This window comes from Anopheles funestus, chromosome 2RL (genome assembly GCF_943734845.2).
Source record: "Anopheles funestus chromosome 2RL, idAnoFuneDA-416_04, whole genome shotgun sequence".
In the NCBI taxonomy this organism is placed as follows: Eukaryota; Metazoa; Arthropoda; class Insecta; order Diptera; family Culicidae; genus Anopheles; species Anopheles funestus.
In genome coordinates this window covers 58,126,694-58,139,301 of record NC_064598.1, presented here as the reverse complement: position 1 = coordinate 58,139,301, position 12,608 = coordinate 58,126,694, and the positions used below count along the sequence as shown (strand labels likewise).

The following is a 12,608-nucleotide window of genomic DNA, read 5'->3' as shown; positions in this document are numbered from 1 at the left end:
AATGAAGCACTAGCAAAGAAAAGTATAGGAAAGTGCTTTTCTCGCGTTAGTCATTCGGAATTTATCGTTTTTTTTGCTGGCATTCATGTATCTTGTGTTGAGACAAACTTACCATTCGATCGATATGTACAAGTTGTTTCCGTTTAATGTTGGCTCACTTCTGTTTTTGATATCGTTCGCATTATTAACACTATTTTAACTTCTTTTTATGAAACTCAAACTAGGCTAACTTCCTAGTTAATCCCCGTAATATCACACTTGTAGAAATATCAAAAATCGCGCGTTTCTTCCTGTTGTTAAAAAACCGCGCAAGCGCTGAACACTTTAACTTTCATTGCCTCACTCACTGGTGGGCCCGGGTTAATCGAAACACACTGCCGCTGACTTCCACAGCACTTTTCCCACAGTACTTGCATACATATTGTTACCGGTTAAAAATAGAGCTCCCTTTTGCTGAGCTACTTAATGTAGTTCCGGAAAATACAAAACGTATCCTAATGATTGTTTCTTACCTCAAGTTAACTAAATGAACACAACACGCGCCATTCGTAATCGGTGACTGATTCTTCAACGATGCTTTTCGATGGTTGGTCAATAATAAATGGATACTAATTAATCACCGACACTAAACACTAGTTCGCAAGGCAACATGCCATGTGGTATTGTTGAATCATTTCTGAGTGGGAGATGGTTGGGCCAACATTTAGAACAGATCATACATAATGAGTTGCGCATGTGCGAGCTCTTTTTAGTACAGCTAACAATAACAATGTTCTGTTTTACTGCCATTCAATGCATTTTATTTTTTCCCCATCCCAATTATAATAAATATAACAATAAATTAAAATATTAACTGTTTCTATCAGTATGTTTTAAATATTTGTTTTCAGTGGCAAAACCTAATTTTTTATCAAAGTTAATCGTAGATATTTATAATTAAACTCAATTGAAAATGATATAATCAGTATGAAGTGTCATTCTAACCAAATAATTAAATATCAAACACACCCCAAGTAGCCAAATTAATAAAATTGCAACCATAACGCTGCTTGTAGGCTGCTTAACGAAAAAACGAACCTTGCCCGAACCTAGGGGTTGTTTAAACTGCACACCGTACTGGATGGAACTATGGAGCTTATTACTGGTCGGTTAATGGTTCGCTTTGGAACTATAAGGTTCCACAAGAAGCACACGGTACTCGATAGAACTATGGGGCTTGTTATTGGACGGTTAGTGGTTCGCAATGGAACTACAAGGTTCCACAAGAAGCACACGGTACTTGATGGCATTTTGTTTACAATCCCATCGCTAATCTGTCAAATGTCGACATCGCAAAACGACGAAGTGGAATTTAATAATACAATGTATTCACAAAGTATAAAAAATCGGTGGAAATTTAACGTAAACGCGATCAAATGAAAGTGCTGTCGTCTTCTGTGCGTTAATGTAAACGTTTCTTGTGTCGTTTATTTTACCTCAAATGATCAGTTTTGCCTTGACTGCTAACTGCTAACAGTTCCTTATGCCCTCAAGCGTCCACAGTTTCAACGATGTTAAACGGCATCTTTCGACATCCAAAGAAAATATTGTGATTATGACTGATGTATGGAGAATGTACAAATGCAACTCCAAGCAGAAATGAGTCATTTTTTCACATTTCATTTTGTTTTTTATAATTTTAATAATATAAATAATAATAATATTATAATCTTGCTTGAAAATTTAACTTGCATAAAAACTTTCTTTTACGTTTTGACGTTCAGGCTGCTTAAGGGTCGGTTAAAAGTACGGCGAACTTTGAAGCTGTTTATCTACTGCAAAAGTCGTATTAGAGAAGCGATCTTTAGCGTGCTCAAATTAGCTGCTTAAGATAATTTGGCTATTTGGGACATTAGAGTGAATAGAAATTTGTATTTGTTTGATTTTTTTAAATTATAAAATTCATTCAGAGCATAAAATTTATCTTCACTTTCAGTCAGTTATGACGTGCAATAAGCGCCACTATATAGTTGCTGATTATATCGAAAAAGTTATGTATGTAATAATGTGCCACATATATTCATCTCAACAAACTAAAGCTAGTAAAAACAAAATAAAAACAGATAAGCATGAAGCTAACATAGTTGGGGCATTATGTACCAAATATAAATTAATCTACATGCAACAGTTCTTAGATCAGTAATTGCTTCTTCTTCTTGGCTTAACGACCTTACAGGTCACGCCGGCCATTTCTGGCTTACTAGACTTATTTTTACCTCGTAGCCGGATAGTCAGTTCTTGCTACGGGGGAACGGTCTGGATGGGATTTGAACCCGATCCTGCCGTGTGCACCGGTGCCGTTTATCACATGCACCACCGGGCCGCCCCGTAATTAATTGCTAAATTAAAATTAAAGTAATTGCTTATCATCTGTATTTTATTGTGCGTACCTATAACGTATTAATTTTGTTCATGCTTGTTTGTATGACATTTTGTTCAGTATGAATAGAAATCCGCCAACATTTGAATTTGTTCCGATAGCTTTGCGTCAGTGCGTTAATCCGTGCTGTCATAAATGATACAGTAAATTACACGAGATACGCGGATGATGCGTTCCAGAGAAATCCGTGTATCTCGAAAATCCGCGTATCTCGAATACTGGATGACATGTAGTTTATACCTCCTATTCAGGGATCCAATGTGTGCGCAAGAAGAAAAAGTATTTTTTAAAAACACAAAACAGACCGTTATTTAATCATATTTAACACGTTCAACGATTTAAGATATACGGCCTGGCCGTTGTTAGGTGAAATAAAAAACCACGTTCAACGCCGTGTCAAAAAATGCAACAAATCTACGGCGATGAATGTGTTAAACATAATTTTCAATAGCATTTTATTCATTATGCATGGAACGAAAAATTATTTTATTGATGTAATAAAAATTTACAAATAACTAAATTTATAAAGGAACGAATAAAATATAACTTTAAAAGATAAAGTATAAAGTATAAGTCATAAACTCCTCTTTCTGTCAAATTTTAAAAACCGCGTATCTCCGAATCCGCGTATGTCGAGAACCGCGTAACTCGGATATTTACTGTAATTGAAAATGGCTTCTGCAGCCAAACAAAGTACACACCTACCCAATTAACATGCCATCTCGCTCTGCCTTACTAATAATCACAACAAAGCGAGAGAGCATATGTTTATGTGGTTAATTGGGTAGTCTCCATTATTATTTTGTTTGCAATTCTCTACACATTTTTCCAGATTATTTTGTTTGAGGTTTCGAACACAATCAACAACAGTAAGTTAAGTTGGGTTAAATAAAAAAAAGTCTCAACAAACTTTTTATTATAATGGACAGGATTTCGATCGAAATTCTTATTCAGTGAAATTAATTGTCAAACCAAGTGACCAGTTAAGCAACCATTCCCTCAAATATTGTAAAGCGATGCTGTCAAACAATTCACAAACAATCCGTATGTTCGTCTGAAATCGGTAACATTTTCCATGTTTGGTTGCAGAGTAAAATATATCACGAGAAAAAAATAGCAACCAAGTGCACAGTGTGTTTTGTGTGGAAACATACATCAGATTCTATATAACGCAGCACTAGTGAGAACAACTATCCAGAATACGTACGCTATCGCTAAGAAAGTTCAATAAGTATAATCTAATTGTGATTGTAAGGTTTGTATTCATCAGCGGCAAGGTGAAAAGAAATGGATTATTTAACAGTAATGCATTCTGCAATTCACAGCAGCACTACATTCTGAGAGAGGAAGCTATGGGCAGAAATTTAGAAATGGCGAGAAAACTATCCATGAAAACCTACAGTGCAGCAGATAATACGTACGAATCGAGCTCCGGCAGTGATTCAGATGAGAGCAATGCGAGCCTATTGGAAAGAAGCTGCCTGTTGAGCAACAAATTTATGCTACCGAAAGATCTATGCGAAAATGTTAGTATTTTTCATGAATTGTTTTCTCGCACCCTGTGGGATACACTACCGCAAACCACTCAACAGAAGCTAGCAAAGTTGCTGCCAGTGGCCAAAGATGATATGCCGTCGGCGACGAAGGTAGTGCACAGTTTGATGTCGCAAGAATTGCAGCGTTTCGGTAAAGAACCGATGGATGACTTTCGCTGCAAGCTAGCAAACGGCAGCTTCCGAGTGGATATAGCCAAATTGAAGCACAATTTAGCCGAATTAACGAAGAAAGATAAGCGTATGGTAGAACTGCAACGAATGTCTCGTTTAGCGCCGAAAGTAATGCTTTCCCGTGAAGCTGTTTTGTACAGTGAGCTGCACTCAAATGATGGACGTGCTGTACCATCATTTGGTAGAGTAACCGATAATTATGACCGTCGTCGGCAGTGGAAATATGATTTCAACGTGTCATCCGCAATGGAAAAGTATCAAGCAGTTGCGAAAAAGCGTTATTTAAGTGAAATTATTAATATATGCGATGAAGTCGGTTTGCCAATGAGCCTGTCCGATGAAGAAGATTGTATGCATGCTTTGCCAACCGGAACGACACGAAAACAACGACGGATGGTAGGCACTGGTCCGCAGTCTAGCGAGCAGTCAAACGTTCTGCCACGTCCCGGAACGTTCGGCAGTTTCAACGGTACAGCGGGAAACACATTCGACGGCACCATATTTAATGCACCGAAGGTATTTCTTGTTACTGAGGAACATTACAGAAAACTATTACTACAACATAGGAAACGTAAAATGGAAGAACCCGATCATCCTGAGCTGGATTTAGACAATATTAAATTAAAGGATGTCGTTAGCCGCACACAAATAGCTGCCGGATATCGAAGAATATTGCCACTACCCAAAGTGCACATTTCGGATGCTTTAAAAGATAATTCGACGACAATGAAGGGAAAAGTGAAGTCACAAAAATCTTTAAAAATGCACCGAACGTCTCTAGATCAACCCGATTCAAAAGGTACGTTCGAGCGAAACTTTGGCGAGCATCAAAATGTGGAAAGAGTTAAAACGGAACCGAGTGTGGCAACAAATGTTAAGGTAAAAGAGGAACAACCAACAAGTGATTGTTTTGATTCAGTTTTGAATGAGAATGTTGTGTCGAACGTTATTTCAACTCGTTCAGATGAAAAAAGCACAATGTCAAACGATGAATCCGTAAAAGAAGATAAAAGAAATTTCAATGCGATCGTAGAAACGAAGCTGGAAACGGCTGACACGTTTTCAACGTCAACAATTATGAACACGGCGCAATCTACGAAACCATTATCGAACGAATCGTTATTTGATGCAATGGTTGAAAATGTCGAACAAAACTCAACGGAACAAAGTTCTATGAACTGTTTGTTTAGTAATGGAACGCATGCCTGTTTCCTATCGGTTGTTCGTGATCTGTTTTGCTCGAATCCCGATCATCGATCTACTTTGCCGGAACTGCGACTAAAGTTGGATGCATGGACAAAGAGTCCTGTAGCTGAACGTAATGTTTGGTTTGAGCAGTATAAAAATATTGGCGAATGGAATGACACACTACAATCTGCAGTACAATTTTTGACAGGGGAGTTTGTAAACCAACCAGAAGATTTCGTTCCGTATATAGAGCATAAAGTAAGCCTCAATATATTGCAATGGATTGGTGCATCTCGCGATGGGGACAGCCGGTTAGTACAACTTTGTGCATATTGGCAAAGTAGAAAGCAAGAAATTAACAAACCTTCAAGTCAGCATTCACTTACGGCTAGTAACGCACCATGTATGAGCGGTTCTATTGTAAATGATTCTTCTTTAATGCAAGCCGTCTCTGCTTCTCCAAAATGCAGAAGCAGAACAACTGTTGCTTCAAAACATGTTCCCTTTTCCCCGTCTTATTCGCCCTCATCGTCCATGTCTTCCGTGTCGTCGTTACCGATTGCGGTAGATAATTCTCTATTCAACGAATCTACCGTATCATCACTATCGATAAAGACCGCCACTTTGTCCGAGGATGACGGAACAATTAATGAACGTTCGACAGCAACACCACCACCACTGTTCCCTACGGACTGGACCGTTCGGAAAGCCACCGACCAGGAAATAGAAAGCTTTCGTGAGCAGGAAAAACGGCGATATGAAAATCCACACATGGCTTTCACGTATAAGCAACACTCTTACGACAGCGTGGTTGGCCCAGTTAAGGGAATTTATACGCAAGCTCCAGGCATCTCAAAAGCCCGTGGTCACAGTATGCTAGTTGCGAATCGTCCAAATTTCGTTACTATCCTTACGTTAGTGCGAGATGCCACCGCCCGCCTACCTAACGGTGAAGGTACACGGGCAGATATTTGCGAGCTGCTAAAATCATCGCAATACATTTCGCCAACAGCAACTGATCAAGTCTTACAAACCATCGTCAGCGGTGCATTGGATAGGATGCACACCGAACGTGATCCATGTGTTAAGTATGATGCAAAGCGCAAAATTTGGATCTATTTGCATCGAAACCGCACGGAGCAGGAATTTGAACGTTTGCACATGCAGTATCAAGGATTCACTAAACATAAAAAATCCATCGTTAGAAAACCGTTAAGGCAGTCCAAAGAAAGTATATCAACATCCAGCACGGCCAAGCATGACTTGCTGAACGATAGTGGTACTTCTGTCGAGAGTTTTACTTTAAACAGTTCAATGATTAAGATGGATCAGGACCTTCAAGCGACGGTTGGATGTATTGCAATGGATCCAACTATTAATACCGACACAGCTATAATCAATGCGGAGATACCAATCAGCAGCAGCACGTGTGGTACATCGGTGGGAAAATCGACAACGTCTTTGTTAAAAAAGCAGACGCCCCTAACTTTATCATCAGATAACATCAATGTACAACAACCATGTAACGACATAAAAAGCGACATCCACTCCAGCATTGTAAAGGGTTTAACATCAGACGTAAATACGCCATGTCAAGCAGATCAAGCCAAACAACCTATATGTATCGTAAAAGAACAGCAGACAGTAACTCCAGAACCCAGTACAAATGTGTTGTACAAATCTTCAAATAAATTGTGTAGTGCTGTTACTTTAAATTCATCCGTTGGAAACAATATACGCACGATTCAGATTCCCAAATCTTCATTAACTCTGGCCAATATACCGGTAGTTTCCAACACTAGTACAGCAATTGCTAATGAAACTTCAACTTCGGACGATGGTTTGTCGCCAGATTCGTTAACAAACATTAATCCTAAATCGCCAAAGAAAATATTGGTATCAGCAATAGTGTCGTCATCAGTGAAATCAACTCCATCCCCATCCGTTAGTGCAAGTGCTAAATCTGTAGTCGATATTTCACGAATATCCAACTCGAAACCCATACTGGTACAATCCATAGGAACTGCTTCATCCTCGCACACACCAGCGGCATATTCCTTCGTTTCATCTCCTAAAGATGCTATTAAAATTGGTTCTGCCGTGGGAGGAGGTACGATTGTGTCCATCCGACAGGTGAACAGCAATTCGGGCATCAGTAACATTGGTCAAAAAAATCAATTATTGGCTTGTGGACAAACTACCTCATTGTTATCTTCACAGTCATCTACACAAACGAAAGGAACACAATTGTCGATCAATAATGCTTCGTTCACTGGTTCATCTGGAGGCACTACACTGCAAACTATGAAAGGTGGTGCAGTAATAACAGCTACAATTAGTAAACCAATTTACAGTTCCTCTGTTGGACCAGCGCCCTTGAAGCAAGGCACTGGATCTGCTGCTTCCATCATACAAACCAATCTTCCTGGCTCTGTTTTTTCGCAAAAGATGATGGTTAGTTCTTGCAAAGCGAATACACCATCCTCCGGGGAAAGCAATACTACTGTACCTACAATAGTAGCAATCAAATCAACCAGCACGCCCAACATGACATCTGTAACGCCAGGTGGTACTAATCGTATCGTAAAGCCTACAACTAATCTGTTTAGCACAATCACGCTTACTAAAGGACAGCAGTCCGTGCTAACGCCAGCTAAACAAAGACAAATTATTCAAAATCTGCTTTCACAAAATCAAAAACAATCATTAGCAGGTAATCAAATAGTTTCTCAAGCTCAACTACTTGCTGCTAGCGCATCATCATCATCCATAACAAAGGTACAAAGTGGCGATACGAAACAACAGTATAAAAGTGGCCCAGCTTACTTGGTGGAAAATCAGGCAACTGCTCCAGCATTCAAAATTAATCCAAACTCGAGTGGTGCAACAACCATTAAGACATTATCTCCAAAAATAGTCAAAATAACGCCTACACGTTCGAAACCCCAGTCCTCAATAAGACCTGTTGGTAACATAAGTACAATTGTCGGGTCCTCTAACGCCACTGTACTTCCGGCATCGAGCGTTATCAACCAAACAGCAGCATCTAATGTGAAAATGATAAAAATGAATCCATCAACAATAATCACATCATCTAGTGAAGGCCTCAGTATGACGAATGCTGCTAATATTAGCGCTAGTACTGCGGTTGCTGTTACTGTACCGAATAATGCTGGAACTATCGTCACTCCGTCCATTACTAAAAGCGGAACTATGCGAGTGCTTAAAACAGCTACAGGGTCTACAGCTGTAATCAAGACAGAAGTAACAAGGTCCGTGCAAAGTACAGCTCACCACACGTTGGAAAATTTGCGAAAGGATCCATCTTCGCAGATTGGTTCCAAATTGCTTGTAAATCCCAACATCAACACGGGTCAACTAATTCCACTGGAAAGCTTGTTACAAAAACCCGGTATTGGAAGCACAGTAAACAATTCAGTTGGGGGTTTAAATACAATTTTGAAGCTTGCCGGTACCACCAAAACCGGACAACAGTTCCTGCAGTTCGGCACCAGTTCGTCCCCTTCAAAGCCTATCTCAAATTTACCGTCGAACAGTAGTGGAGTATCTACCGTTGCGAGTGCAGCCCAGCAATACACAATTTTACCGCAAACACGAAACATAATATCCGTCGCATCAACGTCTGCAACAAATCGATCAACGAACCTTCCCTTAACCATAATGTCTTCACCATCAGAATCAAGTGGTAAGCATTCTTTAATTATCTTCTACTTCTTGTCATATGTAGTGAGGAGGGTGTGTGGGGTGGACGACCCACGTGGGATTTTGAACTGACCCCTATTAAATGATCCTCAATCCTAATTAATTAAATTGGGTTAGCTTCGTATGATCCTCGGTATGTATGAAAATATTTGATTCCTGTTGGCTACCGTTGTTTATTATTTTCCAGATGGTTTCCAGTCTGGTGGTTCAATAATTGTTGCAAATAAAAAAGCAAATCTAGGTGAAGTTAATTCATCCGCCGACGCTACTACTTCGCTACTCAGTCACGTGGCAAATTCATCAAGCGCCAAACTAATGCAGCAGGGCACGAAAGTTAAACTGCTAACTACGACCACACACAATTCAAATTCTTTTGGTACTGCTCCTGCCGTTTCAGCGTCGCAGCAGCAAGGCTCGGTTTATAATGCCAAAACAACTGTTCCCTCCACCGTCAGTGTTAGTGGGGAGTTTTTAAATGCAAAAATTATAGGCGTTCGCAACATTACCTCGGGTAAAATTAAAGGAACTCCTTCCTTAAGGTGAGCTTTATTAATATTGTTGTTGTTACTACAATTATTCAAGAGATTTTTAACTTCTGATTAGCTTGATGAATGCAAATAGCTTAAATATAGCGCATATCGGAGGAAAACCTGTTCTAATTGCAAATAGTACATCGGTCGGAGCCAATCAAGCAATTGCAGTCAGTACCGCTCATTTAAGCGGCGCCACCAAGTCCGGTCCATCTAGCTCTATGGTGTTAACGGGAAATACTAGCTCCAACAGTCTCGTACTGGGTCAGCCAAATGCAAGTAGTGTGGTTAGTATAGCAAAATGTGATGGAATGTAACTGTGAAAATCACATACCTATCATATCTAATTTTAAACAGACCGTATCTGGCGTATCTTCAACGGTCGGAAGAGAAATCACGCGCACAAACAGCGGCACCAGTATACCCGGTCAAATTCAAACTGTTCTACTTCGTAATAATTTGTTGAAGGTTCAAACCGCTCCAAATAAATTGTCCCATCCACAATCGATAGTTTCTGGGACGCTTAGTAGCAGTGGAGTAAACAGTGGCATTAATCCAGCTGCTACCGCATTGATTGCAACGAGCGGTCAATGCTCTACAGCCCATTCAAAACCGCAACCACAACAACAGCAGCAATACAAATCACAGAAACAACAGCAAAACATCAACTCGGGTGGAAATGCTGTCATTATAGCACCAAATATACCATCAAACCCCATGGTCCTAGGAAGAGCAGTTGGCGAAGAAACACCAACAACGTACGTTAAAATACAATCTTCTGATGCCGAGCTAACCAACGTGAGTAAGGATACGTTTTAAACAAAGTTAAACTTGAAGCTTGTTTTATATATGTAATTCATTTCCTTTCGTTTCCTGTTTTACTCGACTTTGTAATGTTTACTATAAGTATGTTTTTAATGAGTTAATTTCAATTGATAACTACATATAAAACAACACAAAACATATGTATTTTAACTACACGTTTCTTACATTACAAACGTTGCTATGTGTAATCGTACAAAATTGAATTTAATTGAATTGAGCATAAAAATTTGCTTTTTAACATTCGTACTTTTTTATTTATAGAATTTGGATTCAGTGTCACAGTCACCGCGGGTAGTTATTTCGCAGCCGATTATAATGGCATCAGATATACAAAAAACTGGCACCTCTATAAATCTTAAACGACTTAAAGTTATACCCATAAGTAAACAGCCAAACAAATAGATATTGTGTGCAGTTGTATAAGTAGCTCTGTTTTCTTATCATAATATTTAGTAAGTTGCATAAAAATATATCCAGGGGCGGCCTGATAGTGTAAGTGATAAACAGCACCTGTCCACACGACAGGACTGAGTATCAAATCCCATCCGGACCATCCCCCATAGCAAGGACTGACTATCTTGTTACGTGGTAAAATTAGTCTTGATACGGCCTGGCCGTTCTTAAGAAGCAAAAAAAATGTCTGTATATGATTATTTGAACATGAAATAAAGTGGAATATCAGAACTACAAGATTTACATACAGCTTATTTTAATAAACTGTTGATGACGCCTTCGCTAAAGATAATTTTACGAACTGTCACGAAGTTTAATATTTCTTCGATTTTTACACTGCACTACGGAATTAAAGTTTTTTGTCAGTAGGGCGTCATCCTAGTTCCGTATCAAATAGATATATCTAAAAATATCGACTTAAGTACAACCTGTTTTTACTACCAGATTTTTTTTACTTAGCCCAGAGAAATCCATAAATGTTGTTTTTATAACATGGAGATGAGGATTGACTTTCACTGCATTGAGTACGTTTAACATTAGAAACAAGTTTAATAGCATAAAACATGGGAGCCAAAAGTACGGCCCGCACGCGTCTTCCTTAGCTTGCTTAGCTTACCTTGCTCGAATAAATAGAATGCGCTGTGCAAAATGTTAAAAAAAACATTTTCAACATATCTTTATTAAAGGAATAGCATTGGAAACATAAAAAAATAGTGCGTAGAAATAAACACGATTTCTTCAAATATACGTGAAATACAAAATGAACTAACTTGTTACGGCAATTTACGGGTGGTAAAGGTGCCACCCGTCCCAACAAAGTAGTGACAATTTATCTTTTTTAATTTGGCCAGCAATGTTCATTGTGTTTCACGCCTCTGGCATAGACAAGTTACTTTTGCCTTTTTTTTGAAGTTGTGGCCATTAATCTTTGCTCTATTTTTCACCTTGGCCATTGCTAATGAAAGCTTATCAAAACAAAAACTACTCGAACATTGTCAAGCTCATGTTGCATGAGCTTACCTATGTAGATTATCAACCCAACCCCTTAGGAAGATGGGTTATATGGCTAAATTGAGCGAATGGGGACAGCGAGCGTCTGTTCTTCATGTTAGCGGCGGTTGGATCTCCCTTCTGTCTTGGCATCCTACGGGACTTTAAACCATATACGGGACTTTTATGTAGATCAAGGGGGTCGTGGAAGGTTCTTCAACCTGAGTTTTATTAATGTGCATAGTCCCCACGTTGGAAGTACTGATAACGATAAGGAGATCTTCTATACGCAGTTGGAGAGGGAGTACGACCGCTGCCCACAACGCGATGTCAAGATCGTCTTCGGAGATTTCAGGAGATCGTCAGGTCGGAAGGGATGAGGCATTCAAACCCATCATAGGGAATCAGCGCCCACCAACTGACGAACGACGAATGATGGAGCAAGCCACCGGCAGCACGGTCGATCGAACTGTTGGCCGCGTAATACGTAACCAGAGGAAGGAATGGTTTGATGATGGGTGTAGGCGAGCATCCGAGAAGAACGCAGCGCGTTCCCGCATGCTCCAGCGCGAGAACAGGCAGAACGTGGAAGATCCGACTCTTCCAGGACAAGAAGAGCAGCTTCCAAGAGCCGGACGAGCAACTAATGCAGCACATGTCCCAGTCGGGGGAAGCTCGTAAATTCTACAGGATGTTGAATGCGGCACGGGGCAATTCTACTCCCATGAACGCTATATGCCGCAACGAGGAGGG

At 39.7% G+C, this 12,608-nt stretch overlaps 1 protein-coding gene across 4 annotated transcripts; it reads left to right on the top strand.

The window, feature by feature from the left end:
- The first annotated feature begins 3,225 nt into the window (after positions 1-3,225).
- On the top strand, positions 3,226-11,108 carry LOC125764851 (uncharacterized). Of its 4 annotated transcripts, none has more exons than XM_049429476.1 (6): positions 3,226-3,674; positions 3,748-9,040; positions 9,245-9,596; positions 9,661-9,874; positions 9,945-10,385; positions 10,674-11,108. In XM_049429476.1, the coding sequence occupies exons 2-6, from the start codon at positions 3,772-3,774 to the stop codon at positions 10,812-10,814; spliced, it is 6,417 nt and encodes a 2,138-aa protein (XP_049285433.1). In that variant the 5' UTR covers positions 3,226-3,674; positions 3,748-3,771; the 3' UTR covers positions 10,815-11,108. The 4 variants fall into 4 exon arrangements, with proteins under 4 accessions (XP_049285433.1, XP_049285434.1, XP_049285435.1 ...); XM_049429477.1 differs by having other exon boundaries at positions 3,745-9,037; XM_049429478.1 differs by having other exon boundaries at positions 3,745-9,040; positions 9,455-9,596.
- The last annotated feature ends 1,500 nt before the right edge of the window (positions 11,109-12,608 follow it).